The sequence below is a fragment of the Taeniopygia guttata genome, chromosome 3, assembly GCF_048771995.1.
Source record: "Taeniopygia guttata chromosome 3, bTaeGut7.mat, whole genome shotgun sequence".
Taxonomy (NCBI): domain Eukaryota; kingdom Metazoa; phylum Chordata; class Aves; order Passeriformes; family Estrildidae; genus Taeniopygia; species Taeniopygia guttata.
In genome coordinates, this window is record NC_133027.1 from 37,983,068 (window position 1) to 38,009,380 (window position 26,313).

Sequence of the window (26,313 nt, forward strand, 5' to 3'; positions counted from 1 at the left end):
TGAACTTACTTCACAATTCCTTGTACTGTATTTTTGTTCACATTCAAGCTTCTCAGATAATCCATTATAAGAATTTGTAAGTCTACTTCATTTCTCAATTCTTCTACATAAAGTTCAGTAAACCTGCAAGAATCAAATCAATCTGTAACACTTAAGACACCTGACCACATTGAAAAATCATGTTATACATAAATCTCATGGCATATAACATGTTTAATTTTTAAGTAAAAGAATACTGATTTTTAAAGCTACAGACCTATAGACTGTCAAACCTACAGACTCAAGAACCAGAGCAGTTGAAACATATGGTATTGCTAATACTTTCAAATAATTTATCTGAATTAGTTTAACATCTTAGACTGAAAGTGAACAATATGGCTTAAACTACAATTTAAACAATTTGCAATAGATACTCAAATGTTACAGCCTGAACAAAGTACTGACACAGCAGTAGCTATTTTTGACAAATAGAAATATTAATTCATTTAAACTTAGCAAGTTATGCTGATGCTGAAATCTTATTCTTCTGTATTACACCCATTTTCTTTTCTTTCACTATTCTGCAAGAGAGCAAACAGCAATAAAACCTTGCTTCGCCATCAATAACTACAAATGACTAGTTACACATAACTAGTGCATCTCCTGAGTCTTGCCCAGTGTTTATGAATCTGGGAAGAGACTACACATGCAACTTTTGGCACTCATGAGGGAAACTGCATCAAGCAGCAGGAGATATGTACATAGTAGATGGTACTGAAGAATGGATTTGCCACAATTCCAATTGCCTTGCCACAGCTTATATGCTTTGAGACCACACATCAAATATTTTGAGTATCACACATCTGTGCCACCATGCAAACCACCTCCCTTTTGAGTGAATGGGACTGGATATGCAGCTTTTTGCAAGGATCATCAACACTTCTGAGTTAAGAGAAAGGCTGCTAAGCAGATACCAAGCACTTACCTGTATTTATTACTCCCATCAGGAACATAAACTGCTGCAGTAGCATTCCCAAGTGCTGACAGCTTAAACGTGAAGAATAATAATTTCCTGCTCCCAATGACAACACTCTACACTACTGCTAGACCATTTGCACATGGCTCAGCTACTTCACCAAAGTATTTTGCTGACTCTACTTCATGAAAAACCCTCACTATACATCTCTCACAGGTAGCAAATGTGAGTTCATACTTGCATCCTCAGGCTTCAGATAAAGCATTCTTCACTGGTCAACTCCTGAAACTAATTAAACTTGGAAAAAGACAGTGACTATTTTGTCCTAGAACCATTATTTCCTACCTGTTCCTTATTCCTAGAGGAAGATTTCTCTTTCCAACATCTGTAGCTGGATTCATGCAGGCAAACAAGCGAAAATCGGGGTGGCGGACAAGAGGCTCTAAAGCAAAACAGAAATAAAAGATAAAGTGTGGGTCTCAGATTCAGTCAAAGAAAGAAACTGAGAATTGCTAGCCAGGCAGAAGCCTGGGAAAGAGCTAGAGAAAAATGTAAATAATTCTTTATCTCTCTTGTTTTTCACATTGTTTATAGTTAAGTTCTATCACTGTGCATCAAGCACTCTGCACCAATGCTGTGGGTTATTTTCACTTCAAGACCAATGAAGTTGGTCCTCATGAAGCTCTGTATAAAAGAGCACTGTATTTTGAATAAACCAGAGTTTTACTCTCAGCAGCCTTCTGAGTCAGTCTTCTCATTCCTGTCCTGCCTCGCCAGCAACATCAAAGTTCATGATTAACATATTTATATGTTAACTACGGTGTATTTGTTCTATTGCTGCACTCCTACCCTTCCTTAAAAATGCCAGTGTCAAAAATTTTCAGAGAATAGTCCTTAGTGATTTTATCAGAAGCATCTGCATCTTCACAACAGCCACAGGCAAGTGAAACCCTGACATTCTTGTGTGTAGCAAGATGCTGTAACAGCACAAAACATTTCAAAAATTATGAGCCCTAAACCTGGAACTCCTTTTGTCTCTTTCAGAATAATAGCCAGTACTTCCCTCAGCCAGGAAGAAAATTCAGCCTGGGATGCTCACAGAACATTTGCCTCTCTCTGTAACTCTCGAGAGTAGCATTCAGGAACTGCATTTTTTTATCTTTACATCTGTAAAAGGAGTTAACTTTCTCTACAGCAGCCCCTACAGTGCTGCTGAGAACACACCAGTGTTTTGGACTTCTTGCAAAGAAGTACGAAATCTACTAAGAGCGCATTGCACTCTTGCGCACACATTCATTTTAATGGTAAATTATCTCAATTTATTTTGAACTACATAGGATAGGGAACTCAGCTGAACACCAAAATACAGCATAAGCAAGCAAAGAAATAGTACCTGTGTCTCCTCTGTCTAGTAACACCAGTGATCCAGACGATCCTTCCAATAAACCACTCAGGCACTCCAAAGTCTCTGCTGCAGCCAAGTTAATCTCATCCAATAAAACCCACTCTCCTTTTTTTACTGCTTGTGCCAGAGTACCCTAAAAGCAAGATCAATTTGTTAACCATGTTGCCAGGAATGGAGTGTCAACTGAAGCATTCAGATACTGGAATTACTTGGTGTGCAATCTATGGCTTGATTAGACAAATGGCAACTCCAGACCTTCTACAGCAGTAGCAGTTTTACTGCTCTCTCTCAAATAACAGCAATCATTTTGCCAGTCACAGAAGTCAGACAGTTATCATACCATTGTATCAGTAGCCAGTTAGACTGGCCCAAATACAACAGATTTAAGATCTCTTATTTGTGCAATCTACCACTGTGGTGCATATGCGTCACTAACACCACATGAGAAAAAAGTTAATCCAAAGAAATCCAAAGACACAAGCAGTATTATGCTCCTAAGGAATCTGTACCCTACTAATTAACACCATATTAAGTCAAGACATTCTCCAACTACTCAAAAATACATTTCTCTATAGAGGACTGGTCAACATCTCACATATTTTACATGAAATTTGAGAAAATATATTCAGATTATCAGGGTGACAGTAAACAAACATAAATAAACCACATGGCTTCTCCTAATCCCACTTAATGTCATCAAAACATATTATGGGTTTCAAACATTTAGAAAAATCACTTCCAGATAAACAGCACAGATTGTTAATATTAAATCCTTCACAGGAATCCCTAGACAGAAGTAAGACCTACTGGAGACTGATCAAGAAGTTTTTTCTAATCTCCTGCAGTTGAAAAAAAGAAATGACATACTGATAGTCTCATCATAGCAGCCCTAATTCCTGTTATACAGCACTGAATTATTGTGCTGCCACAAACCAGTCTCCCACTGCCTATCTCACCTCTGCTCCCTTGAATCTGCACACTTGATTTCCCAGCAATGCTCTTGCCAGGAAGCTACTTATATAATACTGATTGCAAAGTCTTTTAAATACTTCTCCTTGTTCCTCCTAGAATCAAAATGCAAATATCTAAATACCTCAACAAATGCAAAGAGAAGGGCATTTTCTGTCATTTTCATCTGTTGATGAGCATGATTCAATTTCAGACCAAATGCCTCCCACTTTTCCTTCAGTGGTAAGCCTGTAAGAAAAACAAATTAAAGTTTGTACCATCAGAACAATAGCACAAAAAATGTTTGACAACATTTTTTTAATCAAAATGTTTCAAGCAGACAGATACGAAAGTAAGCTCGACCACCAAAAAAATTCAAGTCTTTCAGATGACACGCCACAAATTTAAAAAATAATTTAATCTTTGTTTTTGGGCATGTGTGGTTTTTCATTTTTTAAATTTAACTGTGCCCATATGTCAAGAGTGCTCAGATAATTTGCTATTCATTCTCAGATGAGGAACAAATACTTATATTGCACTTTGTTCCAGCATGACTGTTACTGTCTAATTTCCAGAGACAGAAAGAGACATAACAAAAAAATAAATCCAAATTTCTAACCCTTATGACAAACAGATTAATAATAAACACTTCGGTATCAATAATTAATACACTATTGCTTATCAGTTACAACAATATTTACTATAGCATTGATTTCAGTTATTTGTAAAAATCCCTACCTGAGCTACATACAACATCAAAATTCCTTAAGAAACTTTCCAGGTTACAGATTTCAACTTGTCTTTATTTTAGGATTGCCAATTCTTGCAATAAATGCAAGAACTCTTTAGACTCTCTCTTTTTTTTTTTTTTTTTTTTTTTTTGTTTTTCCTCTTTACATTTATTTTAGTATCTGCATATTCAGAAGAACCAGTTAAAAGAAGAGTGGAGATAAAGTTCAGAATTACTTTTATTTAGCCCAAACTGAATGAAAGCTACAACTTCACTTGTTCTGCTGGTCTAGAACCAGAAACAAATCCATTGCCTCAGCCCCAAAATGGGTTGTGATATATACAACAAGAAAAACTTATTTGGAGACAAAACCACACTGGAACAAGATAAAGCACTAGGCAAGTCAGCATCACTAACAGAGGAACCAAGGCAAAAGCAAGATCCTAAAAATAATTCCTACCCTAAAACAGTTATTACTTTGGGTTTGGTTCTGTCATTGTTGTTTTGCTTTGTTTTTTAAAAAAGACATGTTTGTGAGACATAAGTAGGTTCCAGGGCTGAAAGTATGAATGCATTCACAAAGAAGACTAACACACAAAAAGCAGGACTGCTCACCAGCACAGCAAACAAGTACTGAGTGGAGACCAGATGTTAAGGGTACCACAGAGCAGACAATCTCCACACTCTCAGACATAGCTAACAGCAGAGATGAGTTAGAAAAAGGAAAAGAAAAACCAAAACAAAGCAAAACCTAACCACCGTTCTAACAGTGTTCTGAATGTCTTGTTGCAATGTTGACATTGCATTTCTCAAAACCAGAAAAAAAGATGTAATATAGGGGGAGGAAAAAAACCCTGAACTTCAAACAAACCCAAATTAAAAGAACAAAATTCACCAGTATTTATCTACCCTCTGCATGGTTTAGCACTAATGTGTGTTTGATCCATCTAAGTCTTACCAGATGCATTTTCTTTTACTTCTTTATTAATAGCAGATTTATGAATATGTTGCATTAGTTTTAGCAGATCATGCCAACGTTTCTGTCTATAGCAAGTCTGAATGTGTCCCAAGAATGTTTGATTTTTCTTCCTAGAGAACGTCTGAGAGAAGAGTTCTTCAAAACACTCTCGCAGAGGGAGCCAGATTAGCTTGTTATCCACAGGCTTGTAACTGAAGAGCAGCAAAAGAGTAATTACTTATGTGAGACAGAGTCACCCCTGAACTTAAAAAAGAAAACAAGTCCAAAACCAGTCACTTGAAACAACAATAAGCTGTATGGATGAACCCTTGTTTCCAAAGCTTTTACTAAACTAATGAACTAAATAGAATTGCACATATTTAAATGCACCTCCTGAGGTGATTTTGTAAAGACAGGAACACTCTGATACGCAAAATATTCACAGTACTACCAAACAATCTGTCCAGTGAATATTACATCAGATTTATTTTGAACAGCTTAGCCACTTTGGGCTGTGTTTTTGAACGACTTCATCACACACAGCTTTGCACACAATTCTGTGAAAATGCTCTGCTCTTCAGCAAGGACAAGAAGGTTTCTGCATGCAAACATGTTTATTAAAACATTTATCCTAGTATGTAACAGATACTGCCCATTTGTTCTGCAGAACAGACAAAACAGTGGTCAGTGACTCACCCCCCTAAGAGGTCAGCTGTGTCACTTTGTTGGTTCATGTTGACAACCCTCAAACGGTGTCCTTGAAACAGAGATAAAAAGCACCATCAACTTGTGGGCCTGTTTGTTGTTTGTCAAATGATCTTCATGTAAGTTTCAATTTTCACACATTATTTACCTGTAATATGAGCTAGGTACTGGACCGCTGAGGTTTTGCCAGTTCCTGTTTCACCAACCAAGAGCACCGGCTCTCCTTTGACAACACACACTGCAAGCTGTTCCATCAGTACTGTAGATGGCCGTGTGGCAGCAAAGGTATGTTTTGCCCTGGAAAAACAAAGCAAATTACTCAAGCTAAGATTTATCAAGGAATTCATTTCAATTTTACCTTTATTATTTTTTTAGTGGAGTGGTTTGATTTAGGATTTTTTTTAATAGAACTATTCATTTTCAGACCTATAAGATACTCTTCTAAGGTACTAATTTTTCTCAAGATACAACCTAAAAATGAAGGGTTTCCCAATAGCTTCCTGGCCAATGAAGTTACCAACACATACAAAAATCTCCCTCTACCAAGTTAGAGCCACAGAAATCTTTTTATAACAGCTGTGGAACCACACTCTTTTGAGGACACTCTAGTTCAAAGAAGCTGAAAATCTCCATGCTTTGGCTGCCAGAAGCATGAGGCAGACATTCTTAAAAATACACAAGGTAAAACTTAGATTGCAAGGGAAAGAGTTCTCACATTCCTTTCATTAGAATGACAATAACCAACTCTCATTTTCCTTAACCCCCGTGATCTGCAGTCTATTCTATTACACCACAAAAAAATTCAATTCACGTGGAAACTACAGGATATTCTACCTTTGTACAGTGAGAGCCTGGTTCTGCTTCTTCACAAGAGTCACTCTTCCAACACAGACTTCTTGTTCCCCTATTGAAATTTCTGGTTTATAGAGCTCACAGAAGAACTCCACCTGTGAAAAAAGCACCAGCATTTCCAATACTAATCTTGCTTACATCACAGTAAAGAACACACACACCATGCTACCAGTATTATTTTGCAGAAAGTTATTTTTTAACAGTAAAATTCTGTGTTTTGGAGGTTTTACATAATCATCACCTAAAATAGTGAAGGACCTCAGAAGTGTCTTTATCTGTACAAACAACTTTCAACTTAATAACTTGGTAATAGTCTTTGCCACTGTATTTCTACTTCATCTACTTCCATGGTAGCTCAACTATAGAAATTTGAACAGTTATTTTAACAATAAACATTCTCCCTTAAGAAAACCCTTTGTGTGAACAAGGATATTTTGCCACTTGCAGGGAATAATGCATTTCTGTAATTAAATAAAGCAAGGACAAAGAGAAAAACCCACAGAAGTTTCAGGGATCCATCTGTCAAATTTGCTTTGCAGACTTCTACAGTCAGAAATAGTTGACAAAGGAGTGATTTAGTTTAATTCTGTCATTTATAGAGCTCCAGAGAGGCAGCTGACTTTGTAAACAGTGAGTACAGAACAAGTAGCAGTAAAGATCATGTTTCTCTCTGATTTCTCTGTTTAAGCAATTAACATTCACTTTAAACCACCTAAGAAAAAACACATTCTTTGCTACTCTGTGCATCTAGTGCTATCATGTGCTTAGGCAGCTGTGCTGCTCCAGCTGTGAAATCCTTCTTTTGCATCATGGAGCCATTTGCTCTAAAACAGGTTGCATGGAACTTTCAGATAAAAAAGAAATGCAGCTGAATATAAAATAGGAGGGAAAAAAACCCAAAAAACAAACAAACAAACAAAAAAAACTGGGACAAAGAGGTGGTCATAATTTTAAATAAAAAATAGTGGAACATATTTAAATTCATCATAGAAAAATTACAAGCTATAAAACACTACCAATAAAGATCATGTTAACTATAGCTCACCATACCTTTTTTTTTGAAATGTTTAGGTAGCTTCCAATAACTTTTGCCATTTTCTGTCTGCTCCCTTGGTTGGACAACATGGCTGTGAAACAGTCCAATGCCTGTCAAGGGGAAAACCAACTTCTTGAAAACTAATTTTGTATGACTTTATCTGACAAAGCACCATCTTAATCTAAAGGAACCCAAATCCAATACAACCATTGTAAATAAAACTATTTCACTGTCCTCTGAGTCAAACAACAGAGTTCAAAAAGATGCAGTAAGAGCTGCTAAACTCTGTAATGTCAGCACATTTGGTTTATACCAAAAATAAAAACTTTTCAGTGCCCAGACACAAAAGCTGTTTATAGACAAATGAACCAAAATTGAGATGGAAGTAACATTGTAAGATCTCAAATCTCCAAACTGCCTCTGATGGATGCGCACCCAAAAAGTCCTCAACCTATACAGTAAACTGATGAAAAGGTAAGTAGAAAAGTAGCCCCATATTACAAGAAAAAGAAAGGTCTCAGCCACACACAATCCCAGCTTGTATCAGTTACAGTTATTTTGCACCATGCGGTTTGTATGACAGCAGTAAATTCTTTTAGCACCTTACTGCAAACAACTTTCCTAGTAGGAACAAAAACTTCTGATCAGAGAGATCACAAACATTCCAACTACAGTCCAATTGCTTCAAAACAAAACCAAACAAATTCCCATCTCACATTCCCAAAGAGAGCATTTAGTGAGACATTGCCAGAATTTGAGACCAATTGGATCAATTTCTGGATCAAGTCTTACCGCACCTCCTGAAAAATATTCACTGCTGTGCTTGGAGAATTACTGTCAAAGTTGTAAGCAATCCTGCTGCACCAGTTCAGTAGGTCTCTAAAAAGAAAAACCAAAAAGATTTGGTACAAACATGCCAAAATTCACAGCACCTTCTTTCATATTCAGCCTAGGTCATGACATCATCTTGTGGCACTTGCACGTGGAGTTGTTGTGCAAGTTTTACATAGGAAGACACAGAGGATGATAATTCTGAGGAGTAGCTGAGCACAAAGCAACATTGCTTTAAATAGATAAAACATACTCCCACTGTAAAACTCAAAGATATAAAAGAATCCAGAAAGGTATAAACCTCCCATTTTTTCAAGATACAGATTCCTTACCAACAACATCATCTCCCAAAAGGCAAGAAAAGAAAATTTTGTTCTAGAAAAAACTGACGTTCTTACGCTCCACAAAAATATCAGGTAGTACCCATACCTAGCATTTACTAACTAATTCACAAAGCACTACTGGTTACAGAAATTCCAGATGAGTAAAACTGACATTTGGTCAGAAAGGAAGAAATAATTCAGCATCAAACTACATTTCATCACAGAATTTCTGAAATTACCAGGACATGACAGATACAGTTATCTTCAGTCTTCTTGAGTTATAATGCTGAGAGTGTTCAGCATGAAATAATCTAGATAATATACTCAGTTAATGAAAATGTTATCTTGTAGCTACTGAGAGAACATTATGCGGCACTTTCCAGTTCTTAACTAGTACTGATATCTTGTGTTAACAATAATTAAGAATAAATTCATATGGCCTGATGCCAACAAAGCACAGCATATGACAAAACCCACATGTTCCCCCATGCCTCCCAAAAAATAAGCATAGCAAATAAGAAGTTCAAATAATCCAGAATGAGTTTCTTTAAATTATATATTAATCATTATTTTAAACCATAAAATATATTTCCCAATTTTTACAAAATTAATGTTTAATTATTCATGCTTTCCAGCATTATTTCTTAAAAATAAGAAAAATAATGAAAATAAACCTTTCTATCTCTGTAGCTAGCTGACTTCCACTAAACAATTAAGAAAAGACAACCTCAGAGATAGTTCTCGTCCTTCCAGATTTGGTTTCTTATGTTCTGATCTTGATTCTGATGCTGCTTCTGGCATGTGACTGGAGCCAGCAGCACTGTCGTCTGGTGCCTGATACTTGTCTCCAGCAAGGTCAAGGAAAATGTCTAGCAAGTGATCTGTCACAAGAGTGAGGTTGGGGTATCTCCTTTGGAGGACCTGAAACCAGAAACAAGAAAAAAAAAAATAAAACAAAGCAACAAACACATCCACACTGGAAAGAAACCAACAGCACCCCAGTTTTTACTGGGAGATGCGTCAATAGATATTTTAGCTAGCAAGCTACATAAAACTGCTCTCTTGCAATCTCTTACCTGAAGAAAATAGAAATTATTACTACTATGATACTGATTCCAATGCCAAAACCAAACTTTTCCAGCTCAACTCTACTCCAATTCATTTAATGCATTTGCACAAATACCAACAGGAAGAACAAAAAGTACATTCAATCCTACCTGAACCCAAACCATGACCAGTTTACAACTTCACAACTGGTAACAGAAGTCCTTACCTCCCACCCTTCTTTTTATGACCAAATTCATTTGAGCATTCAAATTGTCTATTCACTGTGCTGACAAAGGCATGTTAAGGGGATAATTTTTATTTTGTAATTTCCTTTCAGCTCAGTTCTCTCCACTAAAGCTTGCCAACCAAAATATTGCTTCTCAAAATGACTTTTCACAGATACAGCCCAGGAAAACTGATCCTACCCTGCCAGACAGACTTTTAAGATTAACAAGATCATGAACCCTTTTTCAATGTAAGCAAGTGGGTGTAGTACTGTGGAATCTTAGTGCTTAATTTATACATTTTTGTGACTTAAGCTACAAAGTTGCAGAAAAAGAATCTGGTGATAAGAGAGACACAGCTAACACTCAATTTCTGTTTTGCATAAGGTTTTGACAGTTGTTCTTGTCCCATTTCTAACAATTAGCTGACAAATGAGAAGAAAGGGAAAAACCCACACAGATATTTAAGGCCACGTATAAATGTACTGGCTGCTGAACGAGACCAAAGGAGTGAATAAATTCTACTGGAAAAACTGTCTTCTCCATTCCAGAAAATTCAGAACATTCTCATCAACTTTTCTGCTAGATACTATTCACTACCTTTTCCCTCAGCCTAGGTTCTTTTAGAATCAGATCCTGGTTTGAGCTATTTATCACAAGGAGAATCTCCAGAGAATTTGATTTTCATATGAGCTCTGGCTTGTTTAAATCTTCTGAAGAACTACACAGAGCAAACACCTCCCAGGGATTCTAACAAAAGAAAGCTGTTAATAGAAACAGTTATTTTTAACTGAAAACCGGCCAACTATTTTTTAGCTCAAAACTTAGAACAAAAGCTTAGTCAAATTAGAGTGAGCTCAATTTTCTTTTTTGCTATTTCTCTCTGCTTTCAAGTCCCTGTGGGCTAATAAGCAGCAAAGTAACTTGATTCTTAGACCCACACAAAGCACAATTGTGTGTCAAGGCAAGTTCCAGGAATCTTTGTTCAATTCACTTCAAATTTTCCTGACAAACTGCCTGTTTACTTCAAAATTGGCAGCATAAAGCTGAAATTGTAAGGGGCTATTGTAGACCTTGAAGATAAAATAAGGATTCAATTAACTACTGAAAAACATTTATTACCCTAAGATGAAACAATTATTCACATGCCATAATGGAGCAACACACCCCCATACCTCCTTGAGCTCTCCTTTGCTCATGTTATCCAGATGTATTTTGGTCCAGTATTTGTCCAGAAGAGCAGCATGGCTGCTTTGCTGCCTGTACCAACCTCCACCACAGCTGAATATCCTAAATCATAACAACAATGAAGAAACACAGCTTGCTGAGTGTGGCTGCAGAATTCAGCATTTTCAGTGCATTTCTGTGCATCAAAGCACATGTTACATACAACTGCTACAGCATAATGCAAGAGGCATAAATGACACTGTTTGTCATTGTACTGTCATGTACCCCACCTTGCCTATCCATGCTTTCCTAATTACTTGTTACCACAGCGTTTTTCCTCCTATATGCCAAAATCTCCATAGACATACTTTCAGAAAGACTTAACTTACTGTCAGTTGTCTATCTGTACAAACAGAAGCGACATATAAAACCTGACAGAAGTGGCCTGTGAAGTACTTTAAAGGATCTGTGATCTTACTGCAGAGATGCAGGAAAAGCATCTTCAGCCCTATCCCCTCCACAGTGTTTCACAATTATTCTTCCTCATCCTCCAGACTCAGCTCTTTCCATCATACATTTCATCCCCTTTGTTCTTTTACTACAGAAATAATTATTCACCCATGTGTTTTTAACCACTGTAGAAGTATCCTTGCACATGCAAAGCATTAGATTTGGGGTTGTGGTTTGGCTTTTGTTTTCTGGTGGGTTTTCATTAAATTTTTTCTTCTTTGTTGTATTGTATTGTATTTGGTTTCAATTGTTAAATACAATTTCCCTGCTGTAGACTACAACAGATTTACAGAATCTACTCTAAGAAGCCTAATAAAAATTATAATTTGCTGCTATACAAACTGTTCACTGATGTGCTGGTTTTGGCTGGGATAAATTTAAATTTCTTCACAGAAGCTGGTGTGGGCCTGTGTTTTGTATTTGTGACCCAAACTTCCCAAGCTGTGGGAAGAAGGAGGAAAGGTGGGGAAGCTTAGAGTGATAGGGTTTGTCTCTTTGTTTGTGTGGAAAGCTTTTGCTTTATCTAAACTCCATCTCAACCCATGATTTTTCCCCACTTTCACTCTTCCAACTCTCTCCCCCATCCTGCTGCAGGGGAGTGAGCCAGCACCTGTGTGGTGTTTAGTTGCTGACTGAGGTTAAACCATGACAACTATGCATAAAGAAATAAAATTTTTTATGAAATGAGACAACCAAAGAAGTTGAACACAGAAGACTCAATTCCAGAAAAAACAGATTTAAAAAATGTATAGAAGACAAAAGCAGGAAAAATTGTTAAAGGCTTTGAAATAAACTATAAAACATTTGAAAACCATGTAATTGCCATTCCCTATATATACCTTCTAACCATTAACCTTGAAACAATATTACATTTTCCTATACAAAAAGTCATTTTGACATCCCAGGCATGAGCCACTACTACAGTGAAGCAATCATGCAGAGTATATTGTATCTTTTTCTGGTTAGAAAACATTACAAACACCTATATTGATGCAAGACTTTCATAACTATCAATAATAAACCTTTTTCACACATTCCTAAGAGTGGTATTTTATCTTGGTGATGGGTTGGTTTTGTAGGGTTCCTCCCAGCAAGGCTCATTTCTTCAGCCTTCCTGAAGTTGTTTTTCTGTACAAAGATTGGGATTCACCCCAAGGCTGCTTTCAAGTGAAAAAAAAAAATTCACAGATTTCTATGATATTGCTTGTTAACTGGAAATTGCTAAAATACTCCTATAAAAGCACCTTGTAAAAAGTACCTTGAGAACACAGGTATCCTATTTTTAAGTCCTATCTCATACAAGTTTACAAACCCACCTCCTGGTTGCAAAAAATTGGAATCCTGGCGCTACTTTTAAACAGTCACCACGACCAGGAATCAGTAACTCTCTTTTCTCCAAAAGAGGGATCAGCACAGAGATCTAGAGAGAAAAAGAAAAATCATAAAACTTTTTAGCACAACCATCCACACTTATTTCACACTTGAGATGCTGGAGCAATGCCACTGAGCACCATTACATTGCCAGCAACTGCTATTTCCAGAGATACACTTCCAAGTGATGCTAACAGGAATTGCAGAGCCCCCATCAATTTTATCAGCAGTGGAAGTCAAAGGTGTAATGTTTACTTACCTTTTTGTCTCCCGTATTCAAATTTAATTATAAGACCACGGAAATGACAGCCTTTACACTGCAAGTCTGAATCAAAACTATTTATTTTTGAATTATCAAATTACTTATTAGACACATTCAGATCAGAAGCCTTGTTTTGTTTATCTGCCTGAACAAATATGACCTGTGTCTCAAGGATGTCATTCTCAACCATAAACCTTTTTCAGTGTATGCACTGCTACCCCAGGAGAGTGGTATCTATTTAAAGAATCTACTCTTCCCTGGGGAAGGACAGTAATGGTGGTGGAAAGAAAGAAGGGAGGTATGACCACACCAACCCCTCGGCACAGAGGGAGGCACATAGAGATCCTTTGATATGGAGAAAGCAGACAGGATGCCTGCAGGGAGGACCTGAAGAAAGGGATTTGATGAATGCAGGATACTACTCAGGGTATGCTCATCCTGAGTGCAGCGAGCTAAATCCACAGAAGCAAATAAGTGCAAGACCTCCTAGCAGTGAAGTGTGTACATACAAGCTGTATTCATCTGCTTTCTTACCAATTTTCTATTTCTATATCAGAAAGCCTAGAACCTAATAAAAGAACTGACAGCTTATTCACTCACACAAAGGATATTTTATGGAAACATATATGAAAAGAAAAAGCCAGCACAATGTCCAGCGGGCCTATGCAGCAAAGCATCTCTATCATATCACTCTTGAAAATAACTTGTTTTCAGTAGTCATTACTTCAAGAGGCAAGGATGACTGGCTAACTACTCGCTCTGGATCCAAAAAAGCAGGAAACGTTTAGTGCAACAGCACATTTTAATATGTAAGAAATGTATAAGAAAAATATGTGGAAGGGAAAACACCCCCACACAACAAACTGAAAAAAAAATCTTACTAACAGCACCAGCCTCATATATTGACAATATTCTGTGGTGTTTAGGGCCATATTTGGTTTCAAACACCAAAACATTATTAAATAGACATATTATCAGTGTCAATTCCAGTTTTCAAAGTGAAATCTGTGATCAGTGCAGGGTCACAATTACTCTGTAACAAAGACAAAAACTAATGAGGTGTGCAAACATGTGAACCAAGACAGGTGAATTCTTTCTAACCCCTTCTAGAGCAGCAGCATTTTCAGCGTGCTGCTCCAGAACCTGGTGATCAGACTCCCAGAACTACCATCGTGGGCATTAAGACCAGTACCTTAAAGCAAACATAAAGCTACATACCACATCCAGAGGAGCATAATCAATATCCTCCAGAAGTATCCAGTGACCTTTGGTAACAGCTTGTGTCAAGGTGCCAGGCTGCCACACAAACTCCCCTGGTACATCTGTGCATCGATACATCCCCAGCAGCGTCTGTGACAGAAACAATTGGCACATCAGAGACCTGGGCACCGCCTCTCCAGAGGAAAGGATGGCAAATGTGACCAATCTGGGACAGAAGTGACACTTTACCTCCACCTTACTAAACAATCTGTCTGGCAATCTGTGCCCAGCATTGCATTTCTTCTAATTAAGAAGAGTTTCCCGCCTCCAGTGGCAATTTAACTGAAACTTAATAATTAAAATAAACCACGTAACTGAAGTAAATTTATGAGCTGTGCCACCCTAATATACAAGTAATCTAAAGTAAAAGAAAACTGTCTAGGGTCACACCAAACTTTAGTTTATGTCTTTGAGGAGTCTGTGACTAAGGTAGTAAACAGAAATATAAAGCGAGTTATTCAAAGGAAAAATCCAGTCAAAGCTTTGATTTTCTCTCAAATTGTAAATTGTAATAAACATTGTTTTAAAAATTGAGTTTGTGACCTTACTGCTACATATTTTATATCTTGAACTTCACCCCTTTTTCTTAAATATGCCTTAGTCTTGTATATGAGAAGATACAATTTGTGAGATGATGAAACTAGGTGTTCCATGCAAACAAAGAAGGTGCTTATGGATGCTAATAAAAACCTTCTGGTAGATACGAATCACCTTCAAAAACTAAAAATAAATTGTGCCAAACAATATTAAGTCAAACTCCAAAATTCTATATGCAAAATAATAAATACATAAAATTATCCACAGATAGAGCTTAACCATTAGTGCGTAACTGCAAGTCACCTCAGCATCCCAGTATCTTACTTTATCTTATCTTTATCACAAAAAAAGGCATCAGAGTAAACTGACATTAGCTCACTTAGATGAAATAAGACTGTTCATACAACCTTTGCCACCAGAATCTTGCCTTTTCCAATACAAATCAATGTTTTTAAATTTAACAAAAAAATCAATAGAGCTCTTCTACATAAAAAAATCTGATAAAACATAATGTGAGTGATACAGGTTTAGCACAATTATGCAAAGATTAAAAACCTAATGGAAAGTAAGAGCTCTTTTTCTTATTTATTAATTCTCACCAATATTACGACCAGTACTAAAGAGTTGGCCACTGTAGGATCTTTCGGTGAAAACATTATATTATTAGAAAATTAAGTCTGTGCTTTAAGTAAGTTAAGTTCAGTAAAAGCTATGTCTCATGATTCAAACATCAAACAAATCCATCACTTACCTTACTATCAGTTTGATCTCCAAGCTGAACTTTCAAAATATGGGGAGGTTTTGCTCTTCCTGTAACAGCCGCTAAATATTCAATTAGAGAAGTTTTGCCACATCCTATTGGTCCTTCTAATAAAACAGGAGTCTGATATGCTACAGCAATAGCAAGGTTTTGAAGATTTGTGAAGGCAGATTCAACCAAAACAAAACTGCTGGTGTTGTTTTCCTGTTCAAACATAAAATTTGGGTTACTACACTTGAATTACTTTTCTTACAGTTGTATCCCACAGAACAATTAGGAAAGTGACTCTAATAACAAGAAAAATTTTGGCCTGTAGATCTGCATAACAAATAAAATAAAGAAGTCTAAAGTTGCATTTATTAAGAGATATTAAAATAGATTTCACAAAAACTTATTATAGGTGAAACACTTAATGAAAAGTACACATACAACTTGATCCCAAGGGGAATTCACACCTAAGTTGTCAGTAGAGGCATAATAACTATTCAATCATAACTCATGTCAATCAAATACAATTTGCAATATAGTGAAATTAAGTCATCAGAATGGATCCAAATCACAGGACAAATCAAATAGCAGTTGCAGTCAAATGATGTAAATATGAATATTGAATGCATGTGAGTATTTACTTTTTTTCTGTAGAGGCTGAAGTATAAGATCATTAAACTCAGTGAATGAAAAAAAAAAGGTATATTCAATAACATTTTCATTTTATTAAAAATTAAATTAATTCAGTTTATTGAATGGTAATTAATCAATGGTACAGATAGTCCCCAAATATTCTGGCTCTTACAGTCAAGTGTTTTGTGCCAAAAGGCTCAGAGGAAAGAAATCAGGGCATAGAAACAAGTGTCTTGTATTTAAGTCTAACCTTTTTTCAGATATAGCTCAATGTACTTCTCTGGAAACAAGAGAACCTGCTTCCCCTCACATTTTTCTCCTATGTCTTCATTAGACCCCCTAAGCTGTCACTGGAACCTCCCTAGTGTAACTGGAAGTACACTGTAGACCAGATCAGTGGAATACCTGTGCCTATTAAAAAAATAAAAGCATTCCTTTCAGGGAAGTTGTCACCTCCCTCAGAGATAAAGAATATTCTTTCAGTAATCCAGTTTATAGCGTGGCCTGGCTTTAACACAGCTGCAACAGCAGTGATGCTGCCATGGCAGTAAGAATCTTCTTAAACTGCTCTCCAGTTTCCCCTGCTACAGTGAATTCCAAACCACTCTCTCACAACCCTATAAAATCCCAAAGGGCTAGAAAACAGTGAATTCAAAAACAGAAGTAGAGAGAAAAACAGGGTGGGGGGGGAGAAGAATTTGGAGGGAAAATGCTCTTTTCTTGCTTCGGCCACTCTAACAATTCTGGACACTGGTACTTCTCATTCATTTCTTTGTCCTGTTGTAGATCACTGCTACAAAATTAAACAAAATAACTCAGCTAAGAGCTAAAACTGGTAACTAAAGGAGAAAAACAGTCAGAAATACTGGCTGTAGATACACAGAAGGATATGAACAGCTTAGGTTAAATAGCAATTTAGAAGAAAAAAGGTTAAAACACTGTTTAAAAACATTTATGCCATCGATGGGCTTCCCAAAACTATAAGGCACTATAGTCTACATTACACTTTCCCAAGTGGTGGCAGCAAATTCTTGCTCACTTCCTTTTCCCTTTCTCTGCCTTCTGGAAGAGTTTAAACAGCAGCCTTGTCTTCTTTTCATAGAAGAACTGAGCACATGTTTGGAGAAAGGCTGCATACAAGATGTCTTTATAGCAGAAAAACCCCTACATCATGCAGGTAAAAGCAACTGTCCTAGATCCTGGCTTTAGTCAGCTATGGATTCTCACCCTGAGACTGAAGTTAGTATGTAAGGCTCAATATTCTTTTGTAGTATGTTTGTACAAACTGCTACATGAAAGTAAAATGATCAGCACTATATTGCTCCTTCACTCCCCTGCAGAGCTTCTTTGTGGCGCCTGTATTATGCAACACTGGTTTACAGCACACACTGAGAAAGATAAAGATACACACATTACCCACAGTATTTTCAATACCATCCAATTTGGAAATCAAGTCAGTTCACTGTACTTAGAAATTCCTAAAACAAAAATGTACTGATTTAACTTCAGATTACATACCTGCTCTTCAGAAACATGCTGTAGTCTAGGCAGCACAATGCCACAGACAGCTACTACACGTGGAGAGAGGTCGCTCGAGATAACATGTCCTTGTGTATAGTGCTGTCCTTTCTCCTTTTGCCAAAATGGGGAGTCTGGATTAGCCAAAACTAAGGCTTGTTCCACATTCTCCAGCTGAGATTCTTCTAGCAACCTGTGAAACCCATGTTTATTAACTCAGCTGAAAGCCGTCAAGAAAAACAAATAGTGTTCAAGAGTTTAAAAGTCCTTACTTCAGTCTGAAATGTATCAGCTCCTCAGGATTGAATATCTTCTTCAGGAAAGATAATTTATGCTCATCACTCATGCATGTAACCAGAGCGAGACAGTTTGAAGTATACCTAAAAATTACATTTGGAACAAAATATGTCAAAACAGTTTTAAGGAATGTAGTTCAACAACTGTCAGTTGCATACCAAAACATCAAGTTTGGAAAAACGTGCAGAAAACTTTATTCATAGAAAATTATTTCAGCACTATGCTTAACATTCTTTTAGATAAAACAAGTATCTCAGAACACAGGAAAGCAATTCTATCATGGCACAGTTTTAATTTATACACCAATTAACTAACATTTCTCCGAAGAACTGAATTATAAGCAGAAATATAATAACGGAATGCACTTTCCTAAGTAAATGAAGGTTAACATATGAGACAAGGAAAATGAATTCATCCCTACCCAATTTTTTTATCCTACCATTTCCCTTCCAAAATTGCATTTCATGTTATTTCTAAAGTAAATACAATGCCATGAAATAAATTCTGAGCGCCTAGAAAAGCCAACAACTCCCAAGTCGTGACTACATAAAGCTGTCTTGCAAGAAAGGAACATTTAATATAAATCATAAAGCAGCTCTCATTCTGTTTTCAACTTCCAAGAACAAAGTTTTCAACGAGTGTGATGGGGGAAGGCAGAAGATTGTTTCAGGACAAATATTTAAAAGTCAGCTCACTCACTTAAGACTATTAGCTGAACACCTGGTGAATCAATTCTAATCAATTAATTACAAATTCTATCTCTTTTCCTGACACTAAGTATGCCATTTTGAAGAGCTTCATAAATGACTAATAGATTTGACAACATTCTTGGTTCTGTCCTTCCTAAATTATAAACCTTACTGAAATTATGTGCTACTAACACAATTCTGAATTTATGTTCTAAAAAGAAAAGACTATTAAATATTTTTTGTAAAATAAAAGGCACTATCAATACTAAATAAGGTAGAGCATGTGATTAGGTTGAAGCCCTGAGGGCAGACAGCTAACATGAAAAATCTGACTAAAATCCCACATGAAACCTGTACCAAGACCAACACAAAGTGCATCTTAACTAAGCTACATTTTACAGCCGCTGAGAAATCTACACACAAACAACTGAAAAATGAACCAACTTGGGCAAACTGAAATAATTTGGAAAGATTCTATAGACCATAGTTTTAAGCACTACTAAGAGCTAGCCTGAAATTCACTTTGTGATACATCACTATAGCTTTCAAAAGGTCAGTTGAGAAGTACAAGTACAGCTATCATCAGTACAGATTCCTGGTATTACTTGAAGATGCTTTCTATTGCATGTGAACAGTTAATTACAATTCAAGACACAGCTACATCTATTCAATGAAGAAGATTTGGAGGTTTTAACTCACCAACGGACTAAAGTGTCATGACTCCTTAGGAGAGGAATACACACACTCCAGTCCCATAGTTCCCGGAAAACCGATGGCTCCTTCTGTAAAAATCTGTAAGCGGCCTCCATGAGGTCCCGTAACTTCATTCGTCTGCGCCCATATCGGACTGTGTTTGCATCTGAGCTTTCCAGGAAAAGCCTCTGGAAAACTGGTGATGTAGTCTTAAAGTATCTTAAAGCAAATCTTTACAAGAGTGAGAGAGAAAGAGATGGAACACAAACATGTAAGTCAGAAGAAAGAAAACCAGACACTAATAAAAATGTCAGAGCACAGGTCCTAACACAGTTATCGACAGCACTAAGCCCTGTAATTAACTTCATCCACACTTGGGAAAGACAACCAATTCAGCAATCAGCTGACAACAGACACTTCACCTTATTAAAAATCATTACTTAATTATCAAGGGAAAATAGTACTGCCTTTGGTAAAAATTCTTTGATTACTCTTGTTTACTGAAAAAGTAATACAGATTCCTACTTATGCAACTTTATATTCTACCAGCCTACAGGTCTAATATTAAACTCAGAGATTCTGGTTGTGAACTATTTTCAAGTTGTTTTGATTTTCTGTAGATCACAGTGAAAGTCAAATTGCATCTTACAACACGATTTAATTAAAACAAACTGTGTTTGAGACTTGTGTTTACCTTATGATTATTTCTGTTCAAAACACATTTGTTACTGTGAGAGACAACTCAAATCCTGACAATACCTCTCTTCACCAGGGAGCATTAACAAGCATATACTGTCTGGATGAAATGTTAACTGCAACGTTAATGGTTAATGACTCAAACAACTGTCCATTTGCAAAAGCAGCAGTGCTTTGCTGAGGATGTGCAGGTCACAGCCCAGGGGCAGAGGGGGTGAGCACCCATCACCCGGGCTACAAGCAGGGGTTTGGGCCACATCTGGAAAAGACCAGTAAGAAGCAAATCCTACAAGGTGGGATAATGCTTTTTACCATGACAATGTCCTCCCTCATGCAAGTGTCTCAGGTGTGAAAACTCCCCGGGGGGAAAAATACCTGGACATTCACATTGAAGGCTTTCCTACCTTTCGGTGGGGCATAACTGGGTCAGCTACCTTAGAGGCAGCTGTCCTGTCTTAGGAGGAGTCATGAAACAAAGATCCCCGAAGTGCCCCCAGATTCACTTTTAGGAACTTCCATCAAAGAACAGGTCATGATCCACAGTGTTGCAACAGAGTGTAAAACTCTTCCAGTTTTAAGCAGGGGAGATATATAGGCATTCCCACCTGAACCTTAGTGTTAATTAACCCAACAAATTTTTTGTTCCATGGGCTTCCCCCACCCCCTGATGGATGAACACTTCAACCATCACTTGGACCAATGGCCACCGAAACTGCAACCAAGTCTCATCACTGGAACTGTGGGTAGTGAGATTTCTATTCTTATCCTCTTTCTTTCTTTTCCCTTATACATTTTCTTAAGTGTTATTCTTTATGGTTATATATTGTTGTATTTCTACAGATAATAACCAAAACGGCTCCATATCTCCTGTCCATTGCAACCAAATAGTTCTAAACTTTAAAAACACCAGTAAATCAGTGTCCTTCACTCTAATCCATCCCAATCCATCTGTTAACAAAAACCCGATTTACCCTGCCTCCAGGGCAGGTTGTAACACTTCCTAAATTCAAACATTGACATCTCATTACTCACGGCATAACATCAGGGTGGTCAGCAAGCAGCTTGCTCATTGCTACACAGAGCCTTTCATGCCGATCATGGTTGATTTGGCCACCAGCTTTGATCGCTTCTGCATTTCTTTCCAACAAATCCAGCAGGATGGGCCGAACTTGCCGGCCGATCAGTAGAGTACATTCTTTATCCAGCAGTAACTGCGCTAAAGTATTGAGGATGCACTGACGATCCTGCTGAGTCCAAACCTAAAGGAATGGGAAGTGAAAACAGGTTAAAGGGGAAATTATTTTGACTTTTACCTTCAGAACTATTCATGCAGGAGTCAGAGTGAATTTTACAGGAACAAATAGTTCAAAACCAGAAGGGAGTCCAAAATCCAAAAGCAAGTACTCAATTGACACAGCTCTCAGTATTTAAGAAAAAAAAATTACAATACAGAAGGAGTAAGATGCAGAATGATATGTTAAACAGGAATTACAAAGTAGTCCCAAAATCCTAAATTATATTTTACAACTGAAAGATAAAGCAATTTGTAATTTTTTTTTTTTTTTTTAAGAAAAAGACTGGGGAAATGTTGAAACAATTAATACATTTTCCTAGAATTTCCATTGATCTTAACAGCTTGGTCTCATGAGAGCCACAAAACGTTTAAGACATTAAACTTAACATTTAAACTTGCTTCATGTTCACTATCTCTTTACAAAAAAGAAGCATTCAATTAGTCGTGATCACAGCCTTATTTTCATAGTTCTGACAAGAATTATATCAAGCAATGCTCTTAACAAGAAGCAGCTTGTATCTGCAGTTTTGAAGTTTGAAATCCTTTTTATTCTTATACTGCTATACAAAAATGGTCATTTAGTTCTTTAAAACACAAGGAAAACATATTCACATCTGCTAGAAGAAAGAAAAAAACCCAAACCAACACCCCTTAATCTCACATCTCCCCTGCCTGACTCCCCCAGCCCTCCTTTGTTATTGATGAACAACCCATTTCTTATGCCTTACCCTTAAATATCTCTCTGAGCTCATGCTACCACCCAAGCATCTTTCCACTTTCAAGATTTTTAACACATAGTGCAGTACAAGTAATTTTGAAAATCAGGATTATGAATTTGCACTGTAGCAGTTTTGCTCTCAACTGGGACGCTCCATGCTCCCCTCCCTTACTGAGTGAACCCTTATCCTGTTCAAGACAGAAATATTCTGTAGTTCAGGTAGCCTTTTGTTTCAGCACCATATGCAGCCAATTCCTGCTTTTCCTAGACTTTAGTTACTCCGGTGAGACCTGTTCCTGGTCTCACTATCTCAGGGATGGTTTCATTTTTACAAGAGTGCACCTGTCTTTTGAATATACCACTGTACACACCCTTCTAGAACACATGCAAATCTGTTCAAGTTCCTCAATCTCCTGAATTTGAAAAGATATTCATCCCCATACAGCATTAAGAAGCCAGGGAAACTGAGGTATATACACTACAAATATCAAACCCATCACACTAATTGCAAGCTGTTTCTTACAGGTTTCATGTTTGCTTTTACAGAACATAAGTTTATCTGCCTCTCATTTAACACAGCAGCATCAGAAATATTTTTTTAAATGGAGCAAGGACCTGCTCATTGCAGGGAATCAGATTTTGAGTGGCAAAATTCCTAATAAGCTGTTCAAAGGCAGAATGGCTCAAAAGAACCAGAAATAAACTCCATTGGAAAAAATTAAAAGTACCTCCAATTTTCAAATCAATTACATCTTTGGCTACTCAAACAAAGCACATTGGGGTGTTTAATTTACTAATCAGAGCTCTGAATATCAAATAAAGCCAGTTAACAATAAAATAATAAATAATGTGATTGATTCAGTAAAATTCTATATTTACATGTCTACTGTCCAACAAATTTATGCCATTAGCGATTTTGTGAGATGAAGCAGTTTTTTAATCATTGTGTGCAGAACTGCAGAACCCTTAGGACTTATAAAACTGTTCAAAAATCACAGTGTCAACATTCACATTCTATAAAGACTGTCTCTCTGACTTCAGAGCCTAAATGAAAAATGTTATGGAAAAGTAGAATACTGCAGAGGGGGTTATTTTTAACTAAACATGCCTTTATGAAATACCAGCTTTCTCAACCAATAGCAATAGACAGATGATCTGAAAGTGTTCAAGTCTGGGATAGTCAAATCTGTACATGGGCTTCCTAACGGCTGCTTTAAGAAAGCATCATAAAAGACTGTGCCTCCAAGCACACAACACATACACACAGAGTCTATTATTAAAGAGACACGTGAAGCAGATACACAGCTAGGACTGAGACCTGGAGTCAGGCAGATCCCAGTCACTGCTCCGGCAGCAGCACGCACATCTCCTTCCCAACCTGCAGAGTGTGTGTGCTCAGTGCACACAAGGTACACAAATCTCTAATAATACCAAGCTTAATCCAAACCCTAAATTTATAAAAGAAAGGATCACAGCAAAGAGCAAGCTGGTACCACATGAAACCCATATTTGCTCACAGGTCACACCAGACACAGATTTAACACTGGGATACTCCTAGAGTTGGGAGGGCATGAGGACCACACAGGAAATCTTTCTTCCCCTCCAACACAGGAACTCATGTTCTGGTCTCTGTTCCCTCACACAACAGCTGTATGATTGTGCAGCAACCAACTAAGCAAGATGATCCAAATTAATCCTTCTTACAAAGTCTTACACTGGGTGGGAAAGCTGAATGGATTTTCCAAATCAGCACTCTTACTGGGTTCAAGATAAGAGACCAACACAAAGGTGTGGCTTGGCCTTGAGAAGAGGCTAAAAGAAAACAGCTCCGTGCTTTGGCAGCTGTTCAGTTCAGCAAGATAAACCAAAACACGAGCCCGCACTCTTCCTACAACCCACACAGTTCAAGGGAAACAAACAAACAAAAAAAGCAGGTATGAACAAAAAAAAAAGTAGGGATGATATGCAGTCTCACAAGCTGGAACTTCCTAAACCTTTTCCAACACTTTGACAGAGTTGGACAGATCTTTCTCTCACAAGAGAGGATGAAAGCATCAAGTTTCTTGTTGACTTTGTATCACTGCCATAAGGTGTGCCAAAAATCACAGCTTTTCAAAATGTAGCAGAAAATAGCCCAAGATGGAAGCCAAAGAGCAACACACCTTCCCTTATTTCTAATGCTACACGATGTAAAGTCTAACAAATCTTTCAAATAAAATGTTGAATTCACATTTTAGTATTAAAAAACTTCTGCCTTAGTTGCCAGAGCATCAGGACATTTTTCTGATAGACAATAGGTAACTGTGTGAATTTGAGACCACTAGGTCATCTCCTTTTTCCTACATTTATTAATATAAAGGAATAAAGGCATTTCTCAACATCAAATGCTAAGACTGGAGGCTTCTAAATAAGAGCTTGGAATTATTGTTAAAACAACTTTCACTGCTACATAGCAAATTGAAATGTAAAATGAAGGATGCCAACATAAACCACCTACAAATTAAAAAAGAAAAATCAAGAATAGTGTGCTCATGAGCTCCTGTCCACTTAGGAAGGTTGCATAGTCTAAATAGAAGAAACATCCAAAGTGGTCAGGTTCTTTGATACATATATTTCCACATAAACACAGTGGTAGATGCAGAGGACAGAAACCAGTAAGGGTGTTTTTGCATTAAAGTTCCATTTCTAGGAGTGTTTTAATCTTCTCTGTGATTAAATTCTCTGCTGAAATTACATGATCACAGGCATCCAAAATACATACATTTGCACAAAGTTCACATTTGGAATTCTATGCAGGAAGACTTTCTGGCAGACCTTTAGTAACTCAGAGCCAAAAGCACATTCCAGCAGTTTGTGGAGACCTATTGCTTGTACAGTTTGCTTGAATTATTCCAAAATGTAAATGTTGGAAACAAAGACTGGTTTAGAGAGGTTTTCATCCCATCTTCCTCATTAAGAGCACAGAAAATTGCTGTATCTTTGCAGAATTCATAGTATATAAAAATACTTTACAGAAAAGGCTCTAATTCTATTACATACCCAAGGACAGGGAACAAAACCTTCCACGATCACGTGAACTGTGCCATACTATGAACCTCAAAAGACTGCTCCTTACTTAGCACTTGTGGGCAAGTTTAATTCCTTTATGGAATACTGTTGAAGAAATAAGCTGCCGGGAAGACATAACAAAGCTGTAGAGCAAAGAGAGCTCTACATTTCCAGAATGCATGCTTCATATGTAATATACAAACCAGGAAATCAGGTATGACGTTCAGAGATGGAGTTTGCTTACTGGCAAGACAAGCTTAAAATAATCCTAGAGCTGTAGCTTCCAAGCCTGAAAACAGCAAATTAGTTCTCAAAAGGATGTTAAATACCGTGCTGTTCCAGGCTCCCTGTATACAATCACTCTTTAGGAATTTCCAGCTAGCAAGGTTTTTAAACCATATCTCCAAACAGTCACCGAAAGAGAGAGGGCACAGCGTCTTTCCCAATCTCGGATCTCGGTGACTCACTCCTGGTTCGCTGCTCCATCTGTCTGCTACAACTTGTATCCACATCGTCCCCCTTTCTATTCCTCAGCTGCTTCTCTCTCTTGGAAAGCGACTCTTTATCACTGCTTCCCACCAATTAGCTTCCACTCAGGACTGTATATTCATGTCAATTTTACTTTGATCCTGCGATTTGGAGCGACAGAAGAAAGAGCCATCTGTCTACCAACAAAGAACCTTGAGTATCGGTATGAAAGCCGAACCATGACTGAGACAGCAACTCAGGCTGAAAGCCAATATTCTGAAAAAATATGATATTTCAGACTTTTCATCTTCAAACAACTGGGACATTTCCTAGACACTCAAAGAGAAATAGAGACTTTGAGTCCCAAAATGTGTACACATCTGAGGGACT

At 37.3% G+C, this 26,313-nt stretch overlaps 1 protein-coding gene across 2 annotated transcripts in view; it reads right to left on the reverse strand.

The window, feature by feature from the left end:
• Positions 1-26,313, reverse strand: part of MDN1 (midasin AAA ATPase 1) — a 92,889-nt gene that overhangs the window by 65,628 nt on the left and 948 nt on the right. For both annotated transcript variants that reach the window (XM_030267585.4, XM_030267586.4), the window contains exons 2-20: positions 21,428-21,654; positions 19,706-19,930; positions 18,293-18,400; positions 18,021-18,213; positions 15,873-16,085; positions 14,543-14,674; positions 13,008-13,111; positions 11,190-11,304; positions 9,471-9,664; positions 8,387-8,468; positions 7,604-7,699; positions 6,536-6,648; positions 5,850-5,998; positions 5,693-5,753; positions 4,997-5,208; positions 3,454-3,557; positions 2,349-2,493; positions 1,301-1,397; positions 10-123 (exon numbers count right to left, since the gene is read on the reverse strand). In XM_030267585.4, the coding sequence (XP_030123445.4) occupies positions 10-123; positions 1,301-1,397; positions 2,349-2,493; positions 3,454-3,557; positions 4,997-5,208; positions 5,693-5,753; positions 5,850-5,998; positions 6,536-6,648; positions 7,604-7,699; positions 8,387-8,468; positions 9,471-9,664; positions 11,190-11,304; positions 13,008-13,111; positions 14,543-14,674; positions 15,873-16,085; positions 18,021-18,213; positions 18,293-18,400; positions 19,706-19,930; positions 21,428-21,654 (2,684 nt within the window). The remainder of the gene's footprint in view (positions 1-9; positions 124-1,300; positions 1,398-2,348; positions 2,494-3,453; positions 3,558-4,996; positions 5,209-5,692; positions 5,754-5,849; positions 5,999-6,535; positions 6,649-7,603; positions 7,700-8,386; positions 8,469-9,470; positions 9,665-11,189; positions 11,305-13,007; positions 13,112-14,542; positions 14,675-15,872; positions 16,086-18,020; positions 18,214-18,292; positions 18,401-19,705; positions 19,931-21,427; positions 21,655-26,313) is intronic.